Source organism: Petaurus breviceps, unplaced genomic scaffold, assembly GCF_028583685.1.
Source record: "Petaurus breviceps papuanus isolate PSGF00001 unplaced genomic scaffold, PetGlider_PUasm1.0 90035, whole genome shotgun sequence".
In the NCBI taxonomy this organism is placed as follows: Eukaryota; Metazoa; Chordata; class Mammalia; order Diprotodontia; family Petauridae; genus Petaurus; species Petaurus breviceps.
In genome coordinates this window covers 270,271-294,382 of record NW_027187165.1, presented here as the reverse complement: position 1 = coordinate 294,382, position 24,112 = coordinate 270,271, and the positions used below count along the sequence as shown (strand labels likewise).

The 24,112-nt window shown below is 41.2% G+C and overlaps 2 protein-coding genes and 2 pseudogenes across 2 annotated transcripts; all 4 read left to right on the top strand.

Moving 5' to 3' along the window:
• The first annotated feature begins 3,246 nt into the window (after window positions 1-3,246).
• On the top strand, window positions 3,247-5,822 carry LOC138176598 (protocadherin gamma-B7 pseudogene; annotated as a pseudogene).
• A 940-nt stretch (window positions 5,823-6,762) lies between these two features.
• LOC138176599 (protocadherin gamma-A12-like) lies at window positions 6,763-11,902 on the top strand. Its single transcript, XM_069107381.1, has one exon. The coding sequence runs from the start codon at window positions 6,763-6,765 to the stop codon at window positions 9,289-9,291; it is 2,529 nt and encodes an 842-aa protein (XP_068963482.1). The 3' UTR covers window positions 9,292-11,902.
• Window positions 11,903-12,061: 159 nt separating this feature from the next.
• LOC138176596 (protocadherin gamma-B5 pseudogene) lies at window positions 12,062-18,931 on the top strand (annotated as a pseudogene).
• Window positions 18,932-19,113: 182 nt separating this feature from the next.
• LOC138176597 (protocadherin gamma-A12-like) lies at window positions 19,114-24,054 on the top strand. Its single transcript, XM_069107380.1, has one exon. The coding sequence runs from the start codon at window positions 19,335-19,337 to the stop codon at window positions 21,762-21,764; it is 2,430 nt and encodes an 809-aa protein (XP_068963481.1). The 5' UTR covers window positions 19,114-19,334; the 3' UTR covers window positions 21,765-24,054.
• The last annotated feature ends 58 nt before the right edge of the window (window positions 24,055-24,112 follow it).

Sequence of the window (24,112 nt, the reverse complement as noted above, 5' to 3'; positions counted from 1 at the left end):
AAATCTTGGTAAAAAAGTACAGATTTTAATATTTTAGCTATCAGTGCTTCTCTCTTGGGCTCTGGGGAATTTCGCTCTCTTCTGAGAAACTCAATCTTGTTTCTGGGCAAGGGACGTTAGAATCTTAGTCCTTAAGGAACCCAGAATCGACTAAAGGTCTCATTTAGTGTGCTCTACTGATCAAATGAAATTTGTTATTCCTATATGACAAATTTGACCTCTCTGTTTTAGTTTGTTGTTCAGAAAGGAGAGCTGATGGAATAGTATAAGTGCACTAGAGCAAAACATGTTTCAAGTAAAAATATAACTTGTGCCTTACTGAGGATTGGATAGTGGATTCATCACCAAATAATGATTTTTAAAATATTCTATTTAAAACCAGGGAACTTATAGTATTGACTTGTAATTAAAGAAGTTCAACATGGAGCTTCTTTTTGTTAAATATATTTTTATTTATTCCATTAAATATTTCCAAATCACACGTAAAAAATTTTCAACATTCATTTTTGAATTCCAGATTCTCTCCCTTTGTCCTCTCCCCCATTCCTTGAGAAGGAAATCATTTTGTTATTTATTTTACATGTGAAGTCATGAAAAAAACATTTCCATATTAGCCATGTTGCTAAAGAAAACACACATGCAAACAACAAGAAAAACATAGTTTTAAAAATATACTTCCATTTGCAATCAGAGTTCATCACTTCTCTCTCTAAATATAGATAACTTTTTTTTACCATGGGTCCTTGGAATTGTCTTGGATCATTGTCTTTATCAGAGTAGCTAAGTCTTTCACAGTTGATCATTGTTATAATATTGTTGTGAACATATACAAGGTTCTGCTCATTTCACTTTGCATCAATTCGTAAAAGTCTTTGCAGGTTTTGTTTAAGTCATCCTGCTCATCATTTCTTATAGCACAGTAGTATTCCATCACAATCATATGCCACAACTTGTTCAGTCATTTCTCTGTTGATGGACTTCCCCTCAATTTTCAATTCTTTGCCACCACAAAAAAAAAGAGCTGATATAAACATTTTTGTAATATGGATCTTTTACCCTTGTCTTTGATCTCTTTGGGTACATACCTAGTAGTGGCCTTGCTAGGTCAAAGGGCATTCATAGTTTTATAGCCCTTTGGGCATAGTTTCAAATTGTTCTCTGGAATGGTTAGACTAGTTTACAACTCCACAAATGGTGCATCAGTGTCCTAAATTTTCCACATCCTTTCTGGCATGTCATTTTTCTTTTTGGTCACATTAGCCAATATGATGTGTGTGAGGGTATCTCAGAGTTGTTAAATTTTCTTTACTCTTTAAAAAAAGAATAATTGCTTTTACTCTAATCAGTACTAAGTTAGAACATTTTGTCTGACTATGTATAGCTTTGATTCCTTCTTCTGAAAACTGCCTTACATATACTTTGATCATTTATCAATTGGGGAATGGCTCATATTTTATAAATTTGGCTCAGCTCTCTATATATTTTAGAAATTAGGTCTTTATCAGAGAAACTTGCTGTAAATTCTTCCCAGTTTCCCATTTTCCTTCTAATTTTGGCTGCATTGTTTTTCTTTAAGCAAAACGTTTTTTATTTTCATGTAATCAAAATTATTCAATTTACCTCTCATGATCCTTTCTATATTGTTTGGTCATAAACTTTTTCCTCATCTATACATCTGACAGGTACATTTTCCCACGATTTCCTAATTTACTTATATCACCCTTTACAATACTAAACTTCTTAAGTCTTCCACATTTCTGATCTTTCAGTTATGCTTTGACTTTGAAATTCATAATAATGCTTGGTAAACAGCATCTTTTTCTGGGATTCCTTCAGGACTCTGATTTCGTAATTCGGAATGCTAAGTGCTGAATTTGTAGGAGATTTAAATGTTCCCCAATTCTTCTTTCATAATTAATTAATTCTTCCTCAGTACAAATCCAGGCACACCCCCAAAGAAGCAGTTCAGGATAGTGATTCTGCCCACTCTGTTATTTCCAATACAATTCTCCCAACCCTAAACATAGGAATGAAAATGGGTTCTCAAAGTGATTGAATTGAGGTAAATATCTCTTCAACAGCTCAACTAAACAACTAAAGTACTGGGTGTCTTTTGGAATTTTTAAGGAAAGAAGCATTAACATTAGAACAAAGATGAAACAAAAATGCCAATAAAAATGAATAGGAATATGGGGCGGCTAGGTGACGAAGTGAATAGAGCACTAGCCCTGGAGTCAGGAGGACCTGAGTTCAAATCCGTCCTAAGACACTTAACACTTACTAGCCGTGTGACCTTGGGCAGGTCACTTAACCTCAATTGCCCTTCCCTACCACCTGCAAAAAAAAAAATGAATACGAATAGCTTATTTCTGAGCCATTGTTCCTTTTTGAAAATAGTATCATTAATGGCAGACTTGAAAAGAAACCCTGAAATTGACTCACAGATTCTTTCAACCGGATTATTATTGATAAGAACGATCATCATAATCAGTGTGACTTTTTTCCAACCCCTGTGGGAATCTGAGAGTATTCTAATGTCTGAAAATGATTTGTAAAATGCATGTTTTAAAACAATTATTGTAGGAAATTGCCACTCAAAAGGATATTTTAAAAAAGAATTATGTCTTTATTATAAGAAAATTATAGCTATTAGTGGTAAAAAAAAAAATCTGATCTCATTTGTCTGGCTGTCTTGGAAGAAAACTCCATCCACCCCCTCTCGAAATTTCCCTTTCTATTTCTATCTATCTCTGCGTCTCTTCAGCAAAATGCTTTCAAGGTCATTGCCATACTGGGCTGGTCAGTGGGTGAACTAAGTTCGGCATTTCCTGTATTTTTCTGTTCCCTGCACATACACAAGAAAGAATTCAAGCCCGTTGAATCTTTGTAAGACAAAGCTCTTACAGGAAGAAAAATTATTGTTCTTGAATTGCAAAAATTGGTTCTAGGAAGCAAAATAATGTTGCAATTTGTCATTGAACCTCTGGGCGCCGCTGCTGGCCAGTACGGAATTAGAGCTGAAGCATTATTGTTCCTGGTACTTCCTGCACTGTCATAAAACACACAGAAGAGAGACCAGCACAGACTCATTCACTCTCGCTGCGCCACAGACCCTTTCCTGGGAAACCTTCGCTTCAAAGGAATATAACTAGGGCTGAGACTCATATTTCTGGAAGATTACGGCAGTGATACAAACAGCTACTCGGCAGAGCTGGAAAGAAAACCAGTAAAAAAAAAAAAAGCCAGAAGCATGGGAGGGAGTCCGGCGGAGAGCAGACAGATCCATAAACTGCGAGTACTCTGTGCCTTCTTGGCGTCTTTGTTATGCCTGGCGCTTTCCGAGCACATCAGCTACTCGATTCCCGAAGAGATGGCGAAAGGGTCGGTGGTGGGAAACCTCGCCAAGGATCTGGGGCTGGCGGCTCGGGACTTGCCGGATCGGAAGCTGCGGGTGAGTGCAGAGAGGGAATATTTTAGCGTGAGCAAGGACAGCGGGGAATTATTGGTCAGCGACAGAATAGATCGGGAAGAGATGTGTGAGGAAAGATCCGTATGTGAACTGCAGCTGGAAGCTGTGGTTGAAAATCCCTTAAATATTTTTCATGTCACTGTGACGATTGAGGATATTAACGATCATGCTCCACAGTTCAGTAGAAAGGAAATAAATTTAGAAATTGTTGAATCCACCTTGCCAGGTGCGAGATGGATTCTTGAATCAGCCAGTGATCCCGATACAACCGTCTATTCACTTAACAATTATTATCTAAGTGTTGACCAGTATTTCTCATTAGTACAAAAAGAAAATCCTGATGGCGGAAAATACCCAGAGTTAGTATTGAAGAAACCTCTGGACCGAGAAATTCAAAGTTCTCATTATTTGGTCCTAACAGCTGTGGATGGGGGAGACCCCCCTCTCAGTGGCACTGCTCAAATCAGGATAAATGTCACTGATGCTAATGATAATCCCCCAGTCTTCAGTCAGAGTCTCTATAGAGCTAGTCTTCAAGAGAATTTAGCCCCAGGCTCCTCTGTGCTTTGCCTGACTGCCACAGACAAAGATGAAGGGATCAATGGGGAAATTACCTTCTCCTTGACCAGTATCACCCAGAATGCCTGGCAGATGTTCTCCCTGGATCCAAACACAGGCGAAATCAGAACCAAAGGGTCCCTGGATTTTGAGGTCGCAAAAAGATTCACAATGGATATAGAAGCTAAGGACGGGGGAGGTCTTTCCACACAGTGTAAAGTTGTCATTGACATACAAGATGAGAATGACAATGCACCTGAAATAACAGTAACATCTCTAGTCAGTTCTGTCCTAGAAGACTCCCTACCTGGAACAGTGATTGCCCTCTTCAAAACACGTGACATAGATTCTGGTGATAATGGAGAAATATCATGTCATATGCAACCAAATTCCATCCCTTTCAGGCTAGAATCGTCTTCCAGGAATTACTACAAGCTATTGACAGACGGGGCCCTGGACCGTGAGCAGACTCCGGAGTATAATATTACATTGATTGCCACAGACAAGGGAAATCCTCCTTTGTATACCAGTAAAACCCTAGCTTTACATATCGCTGACATTAATGACAATGCTCCCATTTTCTTCCAACCATACTACGTTGCTTACATTCCCGAGAACAACCCCTCTGGAGCGTCAATCACCCAGGTCTCAGCTTATGACGCGGATCTAGAAGATAATGGCCTAGTGTCTTACTTTATCATCAGTAGTGACCTGGCCTCGATACCACTGTCCTCCTACGTGTCAGTCAATAGCCACAGTGGAGACATCTTCGCTCAGCGCTCTTTCGATTATGAACAGGTCCGAACTTTCGAGCTAACTCTACAGGCCCGAGATTCTGGCTCCCCCTCCTTCAGTGCCAATGTGACTGTTCGAGTGTTCATCGTGGACCGCAATGACAACTCCCCGAATATCCTCTACCCAGCACTGGGGGCCGACAGCTCCGCCCTCTTTGACATGGTCCCTCGCTCCGCAGAGCCCGGCTACCTAGTCACAAAGGTAGTGGCAGTGGACGCTGATTCGGGACACAACGCATGGCTGGCCTACCATGTGCTGCAAGCCACAGATCCCGGACTTTTCAGCCTAGGGCTGCGAACAGGCGAGGTCAGGACAGCAAGAGCTTTGACTGACCGAGATGCAGCCCGGCATCGTCTGCTGGTCTCGGTGCAGGACGGGGGACAGCCCCCTTTGTCGGCCACTGTGGCACTGCACCTGGTCTTTGCAGACAGTCTGCAGGAGGCGCTGCCTGAGATGAGGGAGGAGCATTCAGACACCTCCAATTCCCAGTCTGAATTACAGTTTTACTTGGTAGTGGCTCTAGCCCTAATATCTATGCTGTTTCTCATAACAGTGACACTGGTCATTGCCCTGCACCTTCGAAGATCCTCTCGTCCTAAAGCATGGGGCTGTTTCCAAGTGGATCTTTGCTCCAAGTCTGGGCCCAGTATCCCCCCAAACTACAGTGAAGGGACATTGCCTTATTCCTACAATTTGTGTGTGTCATCACATCCAGGAAACACAGAATTTAATTACTTGAAATCAGCTGATCAATGTCCTCCAGCTCTTGATATTTTCAACACAGATGTTTCTTCCATGCTAATCAATGGATTAAATGGTGATGTTAGTTCTCAAAAGAATGCTCTTACACAGGTGGGTTCTTTACTTTATAATGCTTTATGTATGAAATATTATCAGTGCCTTTTCAAGTTGTTGACTGCATCATTCTTTACTGCTAAGATTGCTTTATCTTTAATTATCTTGTATAATTTTGCACTAGCAAAATAATGATCCCAAAATCTCAATAAGGCCAAATACGTGTGAAGTCATATAGATAGTTTTGTGTGTGAGAAAAATGTGATCCTCTAGAACTAGTAATGGTTGCCACTTGCCTCCCCCCCTTTCCACATGCACTTTAACAAATGTGGTCAAATGTAACTTCCACTGTTGTTTTTCAAAAGTATGTCCATCCTCAGAAGTACTGGTGAACTTGTAGGTTTAGGGATCATTTGATGACGATCCTATCACTTCTCTGCCCATGAGTATTATCTTTGCATTTTTAATTATCTGGTTTGTGGCTATTTCGTATTAGTCTTGGTATGGAAAATCATGATATTTCTGAACGCAACAAGCTGGTAGCTACATTTTGGTTCAATTGATGCAATTTCACTCAGAGAATTATTAACTCTCAGCATCATTCCCTTTTTTTAATTGGGGGGGGTGGATTTTCAGATATAAAAGATGACAATGATGATAAAGATGACATACGAAAGAGATGAAATGATTTTTTGTTAAATTCACTAACAATGAAATCTCAAGACCCCAAGTGTTTATTTTGAATGAAAGAAACCTTTGAGTAGAATTCTAAACCATAAGATAGATTTATATAGGCATAAGTGAAATCTAGGCTATGATTTGAGATTCAGGGATTGTGGTCACTGTCAGAGAGCAACATCAAAGAACAACAGGACCACACCTATAAATACATGTCAAAGCACAGAAGAGAAATATATACAACATTAATATGGAAGAGTCTATCCAGTTTTCCTAAAGGGTGCAGTAATTGGTTAGGACTCTGAGCGCCGCTGTTCACCAATCGGGAGGAGAAATGCGAGAGAGAGATCCATTCGGATCTTGGCCACTCCTACAAGAGAAAACGCTAGCAGATTAGACACACACAAGTTTGGGACTGATTGGAGGTTGAACTGGGAAGCTGTCCGAGCCCGAGATTTCACCCGCGAATGTGGATAACCCAGAACACAAAAGAACCGAGACAAGGTCAATTTCGCTGTAGGACAACAATGACCCAGTCTGCTCCGAGATGTCAGGACTGTTGCGGTCGAATCTTCCTTTGTTTTCTCCTGGGGATGCTGTGGGAGACCGGGGCTGAGCAGATTCGCTATTCTGTGTGGGAGGAAATGCAAAAAGGTTCTTTTGTGGGAGATGTGGCCAAGGACCTGGGGTTGGAGCCTCGGAAGCTTTCGGAGAGCGGAGCCCGAATCGTCTCCAGAGGTAAGACACAGCCTTTCGCTCTGAATGGTAGAAGCGGCAGCTTAGTAACCGCGGACAGAATAGACAGGGAAGAGCTTTGCCCCGGGACCCCAAAGTGCCTTTTAAATGTCGATATTCTAATAGATGACAAAATAAACATTTACGGAGTGGAAGTAGAAGTGATGGATATTAATGACCACGCTCCCCGCTTCCGGGTAGAAGAAGTAGAAATAAAAATCAGCGAGAATGCAGCAGTGGGGACGAGTTTTCCACTGCCGAATGCTAGGGATCCGGATTTGGAAATGAATTCCCTCCAGAACTACCAGCTAAGCCCAAACCATCATTTCTCTCTGCACGTGCAAAGCCAAGCCGATGGGGCCAAGTACCCGGAGCTGGTGCTGGAGAGGGCCCTAGACCGGGAGGAGGAACCTGTCCACTACCTCACCCTCACCGCCACAGACGGAGGAGATCCTGTCCGCTCAGGAACAGCGCGAATCCGCGTGACTGTTCTGGATACAAACGACAACCCGCCGGTGTTCCCTCAGTCGGAATACAGCGTGAGTGTTCCTGAGAACGTGCCCAAGGGGACACTGCTGCTCACTGTTAACGCCACCGACCCAGATGAGGGAGTTAATGGGGAAGTGACATATTCAGTCAGATACTTCAAAGACGAAGCTTCCGAGATTTTCCATCTGGATTCTCGCACAGCGCAGCTCTTTACTCAAGAAACCCTCGATTTTGAGGAGTCTGCAGTCTATCAAATGGAAATTCAAGGGCGGGACGGTGGTGGTCTCCTAACCAGAGCGAAAGTGCAGGTTACAGTTCTGGATGTGAATGACAACACCCCAGAGGTTATTGTCGCTTCTTTAACCAATTCAATCCCGGAGCGCTCACCTCCTGGGACCGTGATTGCCCTTTTAAACGTGCATGATAGTGACTCTGGAGACAATGGTCGAGTCATATGTTCCATTCCCGAACATCTGCCCTTTAAATTAGAAAAATCCTATGGAAATTATTACCGTTTAATGACAGTCAGAGCCCTAGACCGGGAGCAGGTCTCTGAGTACAATGTCACGGTGACAGCCAAGGATGGAGGGATTCCACCGTTGTCTACAAGCATCCACATTTTCCTGCACGTGGCAGACAGTAATGACAACCCGCCCACTTTTCGTCAGACATCCTACTCTGCCTACATACGTGAAAACAATCCTAGAGCTGCTTCCATTTATTCAGTGACAGCTAATGACCCTGACAGTGGGGAAAATGCCCACATTACTTACTCTATTGAGGAAGATACCATCCATGGGACTCCTCTCTCCTCCTACGTCTCCATTAACTCCGAGACTGGTGTCCTCTATGCTCTGCGCTCCTTCGATTATGAACAGTTCCGGGACATGCATCTACGAGTGACTGCCAGGGACTCCGGAAACCCTCCTCTAAGTAGCAACGTGTCCCTGACTCTGTTCATTCTGGATCAGAATGACAACGCCCCGGAAATCCTCTACCCAGCCTTCCCCACAGATGGCTCCAGTGGAGTGGAGCTGGCCCCCCGCTCTGCAGAGCCAGGCTACCTGGTGACCAAGGTGGTGGCAGTGGATGCAGACTCTGGCCAGAACTCCTGGTTGTCCTATCGCCTTCTCAAGGCCTCAGATCCAGGGCTCTTCTCCTTAGGCCTGCACACAGGTGAAATCAGGACAGCTCGGGCTTTCCATGACAAAGACTCCCTCAAGCAGAGTCTGGTGGTGGCAGTCACTGACAATGGGGAACCACCTTTATCTGCAACAGTCAGTGTCACAGTGGTTGTGGCTGACAGCATCCCAGAAATCCTCTCAGACCTTAGCAACCTCAAGGCCTCTGAGGACCAACAGGACTCAAGTGTCACACTCTACTTGGTCATTTCTGTGGCTACTGTGTCCTGCCTTTTCCTTATATTCATTATAGTCTTACTGGCCCTCAGGCTTCACAAGTGGAGGGTTTCCAAACTGTTGGAATCAACCAATGAGCATTTTGCAGAAGTCCCTGCTTCACAATTTGTGGGCATTGATGGAGTTAGAGCTTACCTCAAAACTTACTCGCATGAGGTTTCCCTCACCATGGATTCTCAAAAGAGCCAGATGCTCTTTCCTCAGCCCAACTATGCAGATACTTTAATCAGTCAAGAGAGTTGTGAGAAAAAGGACTCTCTGTTGGTATCAGATCATATGCCTGGTACAGTTTTAGTCCAAAATGATCGGACCTGTCTCCAGGTTAGTTTCTTTTTTTCTTCCTTTATTAAATAGCCTAGTAATATGCAGGGCATGCCTATCAGAATAATATTTTTTTAAAGTGTTCAATGGGACCATATACTTTTATTTACCTTGTTCTTCAATTTAAGGATACTTTGATCTTTTACTTGTTTTTATTTACATGAACAGTTAACTAAACTTTTGAATCCTTAGAAAAGGTGTGTAGCAATACACTTGTTTTTTATTCCTGGTATAATTTTCTCTTGATTAGATATAACCTATTTCAAACTGTACATGACCAATAGATTTTTTTTAAATTTTGTATTTCTTGATATGCTTACATTATCCAAGGATATATTCTGGTAATTGAGCAAATGACCCATTAGAAGTGCTCTTTCTTGTGATATAAGCTTAGTTCCACACTAACTTCTTTGAGCTTATAAGTATGCTACACCATCAATATCTTTTATATTTTATTGTACCTCTAGTGATAGTGTGTCTTTCCAACAATCATAGTAAATATATAACACAGCACATGAAAAATATTGTAGTCTCTTTGGAGTCAATAGACATTCTGTGTGGCATAATTTTCATCCATTTCATTCAAAGCAATTGAATTGACTGGCTTTGCCAGTTATTTGACTTACTTTTTCCACTATATTGACTCTGGGGATGGTCAATAAGGGGTGTAAGCATTAAATAGATATTGTCACTGATTTCTCTTTAAGTTTCTATATTTAATTTCAAGAAAATCAAGTCATTGGACTGTTTTGAAGACCTTGAATATGGCTTATCTCAGTGGACTTTTATTTATCTTTTCCCATTGTTTATAAATGGTCTTGATATTTTGTGTGTTTGTTTGATGAAGTACTAACACTTGCAAATTTATTTGAGTGGAAATGTTTTCTAGAATTCAGTTTGAATGTTTAACCTATTATAGATGGCAATTTGTAGCAGTGTAGAGGATAGAGGAAGACGTAGTTTCAAGTTCTATCTCTGACACATATGGACTACCTGATTCTGGCCAAGTCATTTAATCTCTCAGTGTTCTAGGAATCTCTATAAAACTATAAATTGCAGAGAAGGTTCCAGTCTAGCATTGGCACAATGAGCTTCTTCAACAGAGAATTCCCTACATCATTGACTTCAAAGATCCAATCCCTTTCCTCAAAATAGTTAAAAACTTCACACTAATTTAGATGTTGCTTGTTAGGGATTCCTTATTGTAGGAGTCATGTGACCATTTACTTATAAATGGCTGATAGTTAGACCTGGACTCTGTATAGCCTTAGGGAATGTCTTTTTGAACAGTTGAATACTTCATCTGTTTTTGATTTGGGTTTTCAAACTTTTATAGCCAATTTTTCCTACTACTTCTTACTCCTGTTTGTTTTGAGTCCTGTACATATGTAGTGAGACAATCTGATTCTTTTGAGATTAAAAAGAAATCCTTATTTGTTATGGAAGCCCCAAATCTGTCTTATATCCATAAATTTTAATGATGCATAACAGACATATCTTCTAAAATCCACTTTATATCATATACTTTCATGGTTCTGTGAAATCAACTATTTAGACAATCTTCATCAGGACTGATTGCAAACTATTTTATCTCATCTTGTTCGACTTATGTCTATCTTTTCCAGAGATTTTCCAGTGAAAGGTCTTTCTTTAGTTTTTTTTTTTTTTACATTTTGTGGATACCAGATTGTCATTCAGATTTCCCATCTCATCCCTCACTCTCACTTCACATGGAACTGCATATTTTTTTGGTTTTATTTACACCACATTTTGCATATAGGAAATACTGGAAATTCTGCTTCTAATCTGCTTGCAACCACCATACATTTCTCCATTGACCTTCGTGTAAAGTTACCTACTATACACACACACACACACACACACACACACACACACACACACACATATAGTTTTCTAGGTTTCACAACCAGCTACCACCAATGAGGAATATTTGTAGGGTTTTTGTTTGTTTTTAGGTAGACTTTTTGTTGGGCTGCAACTTAGGGTTATTAAAAAGAACTTCTCTATTTCCTACATGTAATTCAACATTCTCTCTTCCAACTCCTTGTCCATCTGCAGTGTATGATGATCATGTTTTACCTCAAAATGTTTTACCTCAACTGTATGTCATAGTCTTGGGGGGCGGGGAGAGATACTTTTCCCACCCATTTTCATATGGATTGTTAAGCTTATCTCTTTGGAGTAGTCACAGATTTTATTGAGAAATCCCTGTGATGTTCTGGTGCTTGGTGCAACCAGAACGATATCATGTGCAAACAGAAGCACCGGTAGAGAATTTCTCTCCCTCTTGAACTTTATGCAGAATGTGCTCCATGTTCATACAAACATCTTCGTTAAATATATTCTCTATACAACACTCAGTGCTCTTGACATTTTTCATCAGAGCATCTTTATTAATTTTTTGCTTTTTGGAGGGGGGGAAGGCAGGGTAATTGGGGTTAAGTGACTTGCCCAAGGTCACACGGCTAGTAAGTGTTCAGTGTCTGAGGCCGCATTTGAACTCAGGTCCTCCTGACACCAGGACAGGTGTTCTATTCACTGAGCCACCTAACCCCCTCCATCAGAACATCTTTAAAAGCAGGCCTATTTTGTATCAATGAATGCTTTTATCAAGAAACATTAGCATACAAATGAGGGACACTTTGTTGAAAGAACACTTTTAAGGCTGAGTTTTGTTCTGCTGAACCAAATGCTTTTGGTTCAGTAGAACAAAATTTACACACACACACACACACACACACACACAGAGAGAGAGAGAGAGAGAGAGAGAGAGAGAGAGAGATCTTTTATTCTGCGCACCATCATGTATTTGTGTGACTGGTAAGATATGCTCTGATGTAGATAATATTGTGGAAAGCCTTCTTTTTTACATCCCATATTTCCATCATGGATACCTTTTGTGTAGATCATACTTACAAAGACTTTATGAACACGATAAATTAGAAATTTGGGTTAGTAATTATTGACATCCAAAGGTTTTTTTCTGATTTTTAAAATATCTCTTCTTCTTTGAGATATCTTGTAAAATGGTGTCCCCCTCAAATTGTTTGGGATTTCCTGTTTCTACTTGGTCTTGTCCAACCGCTCGACTTGAAGTATTTTTTTATGTGTAATTTTTCTTCCTACGAGGACTGAAGTGATAGAATAAAAATGTGATAGTTCACAGTTATTGATGATGAAAATAGATGATTTTAAATTTATGAGAAATCAGTGCCATTTTCTGCCTATTCGTTGTCACTTAATCTGTGAATGTCCTTGCTGTGATGTAGTTCAGTTGAGACTCATGCAAAATTTTCTATAGGTTAGTTTTCCTCTTCACAATTTTTAATTTTATGACTTCTTCCCCTGTCATCTGTATTTCTCTGGCTCATTCCCACTAATCCTCCATGCTTACCTCTTCATCGTGTTTTACAATTCAATTTGAATTTTAAACTCTTGTTGCCCTTTATGAGAATCTCTCCTTCATTTGGCAAAGAAATCAAGTGTTTCCTGCCTTATGTAGTTTTTGGATTCTTTAGGACTCCCCATTGTGGAGACTGTTCTACATCAATTACATTTTTCAGGAGAGAGTGATAATATCTTTGCCTTTTTTTCTATTTCCATTGGGGCCAGCAAAATAGCTAGTTGTAATAGGTTGAGTTGAAACTGTTCTGATTGTAAGCAATCATTTCCTCATCATTATATTGTCTTCTAATCTGATGTTAATTTTTGTTTTTCATAACTAGTCAGCGGTTTGATTGCATAAAGACATTTCTGTATTATATCTGTAACCTTTTACTTACCCTTTGTAAATACATTATCAATTTTATTTTTCTGATGTTGCTCAGTGTTTAACCGCACCTTTTGTCTCTCTGAAGAAAATATCAATGATCTATGGTTATGAGTCTTCTCAGTGGCTTCCAAGGTTCCGGTCTTCCATTTTATAAAAATAAAATAGTTTTTCAAACATCTTTTCTCCATCCTCTTCAGTGCCCACCATTATATTGAAGTTACTGAGTGTGAACATATACATTGGTCTTAGTAGAGGAACTGATGAAGTTTTTCATAGAATTTTTTGAGTCTTCATTCTTGGTATCAGATATTGATGCTTAAATAACAATTATCTTCATAGTGTCCTTTTTGTTCATGTTCATAAGACGCACTGCAAGAGAATGGGATAAATTATGTTTCTAACTTTCCTCAAGGTGAAACTTACCTTTCAAACTCCTTTATTTGCCTTTCCAAGGAGAATCATTGAATCATTTTTCTATTTAGTTAAAACTTGATTTTGGTTTTTGGTTCAATTTCTGGTAAGAATATTATTAGTGGTCCAGTTCAGTTCCCATGGTGGTCAACTCTTTGGTCAATTGTCAACAACCCCATATTTAAAGTATTAACAGTCAAGTTGGTGTTCGTGAACAATTCAAAAGCTCTACTCTTTCTGTTCATGAATGACAGAATAGAATTCTTTCCCTTAATTCTTAAAACAATGGCTTTCGCTTTAAATTTTACTTTGCTTGTTTTAGACTTAGATGAAAGTCAACAAAGAATAGAAATGAATCCCATATTAAAATGAAAAAGTATCAGTAAGACTAAAAGAAGTCAATGAAAAGTATTTATGATAAATACAATGTGTAGTAATGTGGGGTTGAAGACAATGCCAGTCAAATGAGGAAGAAAAAATTATACACATGTGTAGATAAAGAGGGAGGAAAGAGAAAAGGTGGAAGGGAGAGAAAGGGAGGGAGGAAGAATAAAATCTATACTAGAATATTTGAAGAAATGGAAAGAGATTTTGCTTGCTACTGGGTGGAATTAAGGATTTTTTTTTATGAAAAAAGGACTTGTCTTTGAACTGTTATAGAATTGAAGGAATTTGTTGTAACCAACAAGGAAAACTATCATTATGTCCTATATAAATAGGAGAGGGAGGGCAAAGATCCTGGAAAACATTAAGTATAAACTTGATTGAAATGGAGGTATATACAATTCTGGGATGGACTTAAAGACCACATTTAGGCACATGTATTAAACATAGGAAAGTGAATCTTTGAAATGCTGTTAGTAGTATTAAATAAGGGCAAATAGGTGGCCCAGTGGACAGGGCATTGGGCTTGGAATCTGGAAAACTCTTCTCCAAGAGTTCAAATCCGACTTCAGACACTTGCTATCTGTGTGATCCTGGACAAATAAGTTAATTCTGTTTCTCTCGGTTTCTTATTTGTAAAAAATGAACTGGGAAAGGAAATGGCAAAGCATTCCAGTATTTTTGCCAAAAAAAAAACCAAAACTGGCGTCAAGAAGAGTCGCACACGACTGAACAACAACGTAATAAATACATTTTTCCTTCAAACAAGTGGGAAAACGATTCATTTATATATTATATGACTTCCGAATAATTATGCCAAATATGTAATAATGTAATGTTCTTTCAGTATATGGAAGGGTATATATACCTGGAATCTCCTACCCCAAAAGCAATTTAATGACATAAAACAGAAAGATGGTTTGTTTGTTTGTTTTAATTAACAACAACATCCTGTCCCCCATTGCTGTTTGTTCTATTTGTTATGGAAGTCACTGATTACTTACTATTATCACTTGAAAAACTGACAGCCCAAAACGATCAACTTCACGGTCACAAAGTTGGAGGTTTCTCCTGCTTATGTTCAGTGTTCTGGATCCCCTTGTTTATCAGACATTTGGAAATGAGAGTTTCTTCTTGCAGTTTACTAGATTAGACTCTGAGCGCCGCTGTCGGCCAATACCGAAAGAGAAAGAAGTGGAGCCGGTTCACTGCAGGGTAATTTCCTGCAGAACCACACAGGATCACATCAAACAGGATTCCCGGCACTTACTTAGACTCGCTGCTCCACTGATTCTGCCCCAGACCTCCCGGATTCACCAACAACACAGATTAAGGGAACTGCACACTCTTCCTGGAGGACTCTTAAGAAACGAGGGAGACATACAAGGCGGATTTTCGGGACCCAGCCTTAATCTTGCCACAGAAAGCCAAAGATATGGGAAGGAAGGCAGTACACAGGGATCAGATCGTGAGATGGCAAGTACTATATCCTTTCTTCGCTTCTTTGTTCTGCCGGGCGCTTTCCGAGCACATCAGCTACTCTGTTCCTGAGGAAATGGAGAAAGGAACGGTGGTGGGGAATCTCGCTAAGGATGTGGGGCTCGATGTTCGGGACTTGCCGACTCGGAAGCTGCGAGTTAATGGAAAGAAGCAGCATTTTGCGGTAAGCACTGAGAGCGGAGAATTGCTTGTAAGCGACAGAATAGACAGGGAGCATTTGTGCGGGAAGAAGTCTGTGTGTGCTCTAACGTTAGAAACTGTAGCTGAAAATCCCTTAAATGTTTTTCATATAGTCGTGGTCATACAAGATATTAATGATAATCCACCTCATTTCCCTCAAAATGTCACCAATTTACAGATCAATGAATTAGCTCTCAAGGGTTCTAGGTTTGGGCTAGAATCTGCTGTAGATCCAGATGTAGGAGTCAATTCCCTGCAAAGTTACCAACTTAGCCCTAATGAATATTTCTCTATGGTTGTAAAGGAGAGTCCCGATGGTAGGAAATATCCAGAGTTAGTAATGGAGAAGTCTCTAGACCGGGAAAAGCAGAGTTCTCATCACCTGGTTCTGGTGGCTCTGGATGGAGGCAACCCGGTTTTAAGCGGCACGGCTCAAATAAGGATCAACGTCACTGACGCGAATGATAATCCACCAGTCTTCAGTCAGGACTTCTACAAAGTCAGTCTTCCAGAGAGCCTGCCCCTCGGCTCCTCAGTGCTAAGGGTGATGGCCACCGACAAGGATGAAGGTATCAATGCAGAAATCACCTACTTCTTTAAAACCACGGCGGATAATGCTCTTAACATATTTCACCTGGATCATAGAAACGGAGAAATTAAAACTCAAGGGCATCTAGACTTTGAAGACACCGAGAGTTATACACTGAGTGTAGGAGCAAGGGACGGGGGTGGTATGGCTTCTGAATGCAAAATTTTACTCAAAATTCTAGATGAAAATGACAACCACCCGGAAGTGACATTCACTTCAGTGTCCAACACCATTGCAGAGGACGCGGTGCCAGGAACCGTGATCGCCCTGTTCAAAACCGAGGATCAGGATTCTGGAGTCAATGGGGAGGTCACGTGCCACATAGAGGAAAATGCACCTTTCAGACTAGAATCTTCTTCCAGGAACTACTACAAGCTGCTGACAGATGGGCCCCTGGACCGCGAGCAGACCCCACAGTATAACATTACAGTCACTGCCTCCGACAAGGGAAAGCCTCCTCTCTCCACCAGCAAAACCCTCACCCTGCACATAGCTGACGTCAATGACAATCCTCCCGTTTTCCTCCAACCTTCCTACGTTGTTTACGTCCCTGAGAACAATCCATCTGGAGCCTCCATCGCCAGTGTCTCAGCCTCTGACTCGGACCTGGAGGGGAACGGCCGAGTGTCCTATTCCATCGTCAGCAGTGACCTGGCCCCTCTGCCTCTGTCCTCCTACGTATCGGTCAGTAGTCACAGTGGAGCCATCTTCGCTCAGTGCTCCTTCGACTACGAGCAGGTCCGAACCTTCGAGCTGACGCTGCAGGCCTGTGACGCTGGTGCCCCGGCCCTTTGTGCCAATGTCACCCTGCAAGTGTTTATCTTGGACCGCAATGACAACGCCCCAAACATCCTCTACCCGGCCCTGGGGCCTGACAGATCGGCCCTCTTCGACATGGTCCCTCGCTCTGCAGAGCCAGGATACTTGGTCACCAAGGTGGTGGCGGTGGACGCAGACACTGGGCACAACGCCTGGCTGGCCTACCGAGTGCTGCAGGCCACGGACCCGGGGCTCTTCAACCTGGGGCTGCGCACAGGCGAGATCCGGACTGCTAGGGCTTTGGCTGAAAGAGATGCTGCTCGGCACCGCCTGCTGGTCTCTGTGCAGGATGGCGGTCAGCCCCCTCTGTCGGCCACTGTGGCTCTGCACCTGGTCTTTGCAGACAGTTTGCAAGAGGCAATGCCAGAGATGAGAGAGGAGCGCTCAGACACCTCCAATACCCAATCCGAGCTACAGTTTTATTTGGTAATAGCTTTGGCACTAATCTCGATTCTGTTTCTAATCACAATAATATTGGCCATCTTTCTACGCTTTCGGAGATACTCCAATCCCAAAACATTAGGTTGTTTCTCACCAGCTCTCTACCCAAAGCCTACAATCCCACCCTGTTATGAAGATGGAACCTTGCCTTACTCCAATCAACCATGTTTACCTACAGAATTAGGAAAGTATGAATTTGCTTTTCTTAAGCCCAATGACCAACGTTCTGCGGGACAGAATTCCCTTTCTTATAGTCCTTTTGATGCTTTAGCAAGTGATTCTTCTGAAATTCCTAGTGATTTGCAGACCAACCCAGTTGGCTACAAAGAGGTGAGTTTTTGACATTGTTAAATATAATATTTTCTTTTTTCCTGGATTTTTAAAGCGTAATTATGCGAGAAGATTTGAAAGTCACACTAGTTCTTTCTGTCTATTAAGGTACTTTTGCTGTGCATTTGTATTAATGCTACATGTTGCTGCTGTTCTATAATGTGCCTCATGAGCCCAGACGGTAAATCTGAGATACTTTCTGGTGCGATTTAGGTTTGAGGTAGAATATTGCTCATTATTGTCTCCCCCATTTCTAATAACCACAACATACTTTTATTAAATGCTAAATAACAAGACTAATTCTTGGAGTAACAATTTCGTTCAGATTTACTTTAAAAATCATCTTCAAAGGAAATTATCTCTTTATCCCAGAGGAATCTCATTTAGATATAAAATCTAAACTGACAGATCCACCTTTGTATGTCATATGCATATGGTAGAGTTGGGGAGTTTGACTGCTGAGGTCAGGGAACAGGTTTCCAATTCTGCTATAGCAAAAATCTTCATGTCCTCCAATGTAGGCTCTATATACTACTTAGGGGAGTGGCATCCATTTGCAAAACAAAACCCACCACGCAAGCAGTTCTGGTGACCCTTCCAATATGGCAGCATGTCCTTTTCTCGATTCTAGAATGATTGCACATTTCCCTTGACGAACTTTTCTGCTCCCTTCCCCGCTGCCAATCTCAGCATAACCCAACAGTATTTTTCCTACTCGAATTTAGCACACTGATTTTGTAGAAAGTATTCAGAAGGGAAAAAAAACAGCAACGAGAGCAACAAGTCATCCATGTACATTTCTAATTAGTATGAAAAGTCCGTTGAAGAACACAAACCACAAAGTTGACAACTGAAATGTTCACAAAATAATTACTTACAATCATCTCGTGAAGATGAAGGCATGAAGAAAACTTTAAGGGGACAAAGAAAGCTTCCCTTTAAAACAGACGTTCATCCAAGGACCCTTGGTGAAAAATGCTATCCACCTCCGGAGAGAGAGAACTGATGAACTCTGAATACAAATTAAAGTATACTTTTAAAAAAACTTTATTTCTTTATTTTACTTTTGTCTAGGTTTTCTTTTGCAGCGTGGCTAATATGGAAATGTTTTGCACGACTTCACACGCATAATCAATATAAAATTGCTTGCCTTCTCAAACGGTAGGGGGGAGACAGAGGGAGAGAATTTGGAATTCAAAGATTTTTAAAATAAATGTTGAAAATTTTTGCATGTCTTTGGGAAATGTTTAACGAAATATGTATTTTTAAAAAAAACAGTCCGTTTCTAAAGTCTTGACGAACCCGCAACAGCACCGATTGAGCTTGGTAGGGGAAAAAAAAATCCAGTGCTTAACTGCAAGCTTGTGCAATAATTGGCGAGGACTCTGAGCGCCGCTGTTCACCAATCAGGGAGAGATATACAGGGAGAGATCCACTCTGATCCTCCCCACGCCTACCTCGCAAAGCACGAGCAGATCAGAAGATCAAGCTCTGGGGCTGCACGGAGAATTAACCCACAGGCCGTTCCAGTTCTGAAATTGGCTGTGGATACTGTCCGCCCAAGAGTAGAACCGGACCGAATTTGGATAAGAGAACACAGAAGGCTGCAAGTCAGGCAGGAATAACGAAATGACTGCATTATACAAGCAGCAGACCAGCAGAGGGCGAATTCTGTTTTTCTGTCTTCTGGGGCTGCTGTGGAACACTGCGACCGGGCAGATCCACTACTCGGTACCCGAGGAGATGGAGAAGAGCTCTTTAGTGGGCGACATCGCAAAGGACCTTGGGCTGAAGCCGCGGGAGCTGTCGGAAAGAGGAGCCCGCCTTGTCTCCGGAGGTAAGAAGCAACATTTCGCTCTGAATGGCAGAAGCGGCAGCTTAGTCACCGCGGACAGAATAGACAGGGAAGAGCTTTGCCCAGGAGCCTTAAAGTGCTTTTTAAATGTGGAGATTCTCTTAGAGGACAAAGTGAAAATTTATGGGATAGAAGTAGAAGTGACTGACATTAATGATAATGCTCCACGCTTTCAGGAAGATGAAGTAGACATAGAAGTGAGTGAACAGGCAGTCCTGGGAATGAAATTTCCTCTTCCTAATGCATGGGATTTGGATGTGGGAATGAACGGCCTCCAGAGCTATCAACTGAGCCCAAACCGTCACTTCTCTTTGCATGTGCAAAACAAAGCAGACGGGGCCAAGTACCCAGAGCTGGTGCTGGAGCGGGCCCTGGACCGCGAGGAGGAACCTGTTCACCACCTCATCCTCACAGCCTCAGATGGGGGAGATCCTGTCCACTCCGGTACCATTCGAGTCCGAGTAATTGTCCTCGATGCGAATGACAACGCTCCAATGTTTACTCAATCCGTATACAGCGTGAGCATTCCCGAGAATGTGCCTGTGGGAACGTGGCTGCTCACAGTGAACGCCACCGACCCGGACGAGGGAGTCAATGGGGAAGTGACCTATTTCTGGAACATCCACAACAAAGCTAAACAGATTTTTGAGTTGGACAGTCATTTAGGAAGAATCTCGACAGTAGGGAATCTGAACTATGAGGAATCAGGCTTCTACGAGATAGAAGTGCAAGCTAAAGATAATGCGGGATTTTTTGCAAGAGCAAATGTTCTGGTGACAGTTGTGGACGTGAATGACAATGCTCCGGAAGTGACCATCACGTCTCTGACCACCTCAGTCCCTGAAGGCTCTCCTTCAGGGACCGTCATTGCCATTTTAAATGTACACGACCAAGACTCCGGAGATAATGGTCGTGTGACTTGTTCCATCCCCCAAAGTCTGCCCTTTAAATTAGAAAAAAATTATGGAAATTACTACAGTTTGGTGACAAGCATAGCCCTGGACCGGGAGCAGGTTTCAGCGTACAATATCACCATGACAGCCACAGATCTCGGGACTCCGCCTCTTTCCACGGACACTCACATCATCCTGCACGTGGCCGACGTCAACGACAACCCTCCTACCTTCAGTCAAACTTCATACTCTGCTTACATTCGGGAAAATAATCCAAGAGGTTCTTCCATTTATTCAGTGACTGCCAGTGATCCAGACAGCGAGGAGAATGCCCAAATCACTTACACTATTGCTGATGATATCTTCCAGGGGGATCCTCTCTCTTCCTATGTCTCCATTAATTCGGAGACTGGTGTCCTCTATGCGTTGCGCTCTTTTGATTATGAAAAATTCCAGGACTTGCAGTTACAAGTGACAGCTATGGACTCAGGAGAACCGCCTCTCAACAGCAATGTATCTCTGACTCTGTTCATCCTGGATCAGAATGACAATGCGCCGGAAATCCTCTATCCCACTTTCCCAACTGATGGTTCCAGAGGAGTAGAATTGGCTCCCCGCTCTGCAGAACCAGGCTACCTGGTGACCAAGGTGGTAGCAGTGGATGGAGATTCAGGCCAGAATGCTTGGCTGTTCTATCACCTGCTCAAGGCCACAGAGCCTGGCCTTTTCTCCATAGGCCTTCATAATGGTGAGATCAGGACTGCTCGGTCATTCCTAGACAAAGATGCCCTCAAGCAGAATCTTGTGGTGGCAGTCACAGACAAAGGGGAGCCACCCCTCTCTGCCACTGTCAGTATCACAGTGGTTGTGGCAGACAGCATCCCTGAGATTCTCTCTGATCTCAGCATCATGGAGACACCAGAGGCCACTGATAACTCAAAACTCACACTCTACCTTGTTATCTCCGTGGTCTCAGTTTCTTGTTTATTCCTTGTCTTCATTATCATCTTACTGGTACTCAGGCTACACAGGTGGTGGAGGTCACACCTATTGAGTGTGGGTAATGACAAATTTGGAACAGTCCCTGCTTCTCAGTTTGTGGACCCAGATGGAGTTCGAGCTTTTCTCCAGTCATATTCTCACGAGGTATCCCTTACCACTGACTCTCGGAAAAGTCAACTGGTCTTTCCTCAGCCCAACTATGCAGACACACTTCTAAGTCTGCAGAGCTGTGATAAAAATACGCCCCTTTTGTTCTCCAGTGATTCAGAGTTTAGTAAAGGGAATCAAAATATCATTCAGGTGAGTTAATTTCTTTGTCATTTTACCACCATGCAATGTTAATAGAATTCCCTTTTATCTCGAATAAAAGTAAGTGTATACTAAAGACTGTTTAGAAGTCTAAAACCTGGAAGGCACAGTAAAATTTCCTTGACTGTCTTTCAGAGTTCACCAAATGCAACATACATTCCCAATTTCTTGTTTTATGGAGTATTTTGTTAATTCTTGGACTGAGTGTCTAGTAGTTGTTTTAGTGACTCTTACTTGACAGAAATCAATGCACTTAAAAGTGCATAAGGAAGACCGTATAGATCTGGGTAGGAAATAATAATAATAATAATAAACATTTAAGTTTTACAAAATACGTTATTTTATTTGAGAAAATAAAACTAGTTAGCATTTTTAGTGCAGCAATTTTCTAATGTTTCCTTTGTTTCTAGGACTTCTTGTGTTTACACTATAGATATGTAGAAAAATACTATTTAAGTTCAGGCCATTTCTTTCTTGATATTTAAAATGAAAGCATCCTTTACAGTCATTGAAGGGACACACATACTCACTTCCTCCCTGTTGTGTTGTTTTCAACAGCTAGTTTCAGATAATTCCTCCACTTTCTAACCCATCCATTCATGGATTCATCAAATATTTAAGTACTCACTGTATGCAATGTCTAAAGGAAACAAATGTCAGGTTCTCTTACAAAGTTTATGGTCTAACAGATTGGAATGCACATACACAGATAATTGTAATACAACTATACACAATGAGCATTATAAGAGGAGTAATCCATTCTATCATATCAGATGAGCTAGGAGAGAATCTTGAACTGGAGGCATCAGAGAAGGCTATAGTACCTCATGGAGAAGGTGGTGACAAACTTGGTCATTCCTTGAAGGAGAGGAAGTTAACAGAAGGATGGGAAGTGAGATATAAAGTAAGGAAGAGAAGGATATTCCAATTGTACATAACATCATGGTCAAAAACAGAAGTGAGAAAGATCCAAATGTACTGTCTTAGAGCAAGTAGACTAGTTTGCCTGGACCATAGAGTGCATGAGTATTGTGAGATTGCCTGGGGAGAGAGTAACTAAATTGTGGAGGTCTTAAGTATTGAAGAGTTCTATTGAAGGGTTTTGAACAGAGAAATTACATGATCTGATATTTTTCTTTTTAAAAAATGTTTTATTAATGCTCTTTTTTTTGCCTTTTGGAGGGCAATTGGGGTTAAGTAACTTGCCCAAGTTTACACGGCTAGTATTTTTGTGTGGGTGTTAAGTGTCTCAGGCCGGAACCGAACTTGGGTCCTCCCGACTCCATGGCTATTAATGCTCTTTTAAAATTTTGGTTGTTGCTTCCTTGTCATTTCCCCAATAGAATTTTCTTTGTAACAAAAAAATAACAATTAAGCAAAATCCATAAAGACGTTGATCAAATCTGAGAACATAGGTCTCATTTTGCAATTACACTCTTGTCTCTAATTTGAGTGAGAAACCAAACTTCACTATTAGTTCTCTGAAGTCATGAATTGTCACTGTATTGATCAGAGTTCTGTCTTTCAATGTTTTCCTTTACAGTATTGTAATCAATGTGCAATTTTTTTCTCCATACTCTGCTTGCTTTACTCTGAATTGGTTCCTAGAATTCTTAAGTTTATCTCAGTTCTTCATATTTGTTTTTGTAGGTGATCATTTCTTTTGTAGAATCCTTAGCACACACTAATTTTTTTAAGTTATTACTCTGCTAGGAAACACTAGGAAAAACTTTGAGCTAACTTATTCTTGCAGCATATGCTAAATTAATGGACAAGGACAGAAGGAATTGGAAAGGCAGTAACTGTGACAGTCAGGTTAGACATGTTCCTCTTACAAAATGGTAGCCTCCTCAGAACCAGATTTGCCATATTTTTTTAAAGGCAAAAGAAATTAACGAGAGAGAAAACTATGCTTCAATCTATAGTCTCAGTCCATCAGTTCTCTTATCTGGAGGTGAAGAGTATTTTACATCACGAGTCCTTTGGAGTTGTGGTGGATCATTGCATTGATCTCATTATGTCTTTCCCTGCACTGCACTTCTCAATTAATTAAACTGTGTCTAATGGGGGAGGGGGATTATTTTTTACAATATTATTGCTACTGTGTAGATCGTTCTCCTGGTTCTGCTCACTTTACTTTGCATCAGTTCATATAAGTCTTTCCTGGTTTTTCTGAAACCATCTCCTTCATCATTTCTTACAGTACAATAGTATTCCATCACATTCATATACCATAACTTGTTCAGTCATTCTACAGTTGATGGCCATCTCCTCAGTTTCCAATTCTTTGCAAAAGAGGAAGAAAGAAAGAAAGAAAGAAAGAAAGAAAGAAAGAAAGAAAGAAAGAA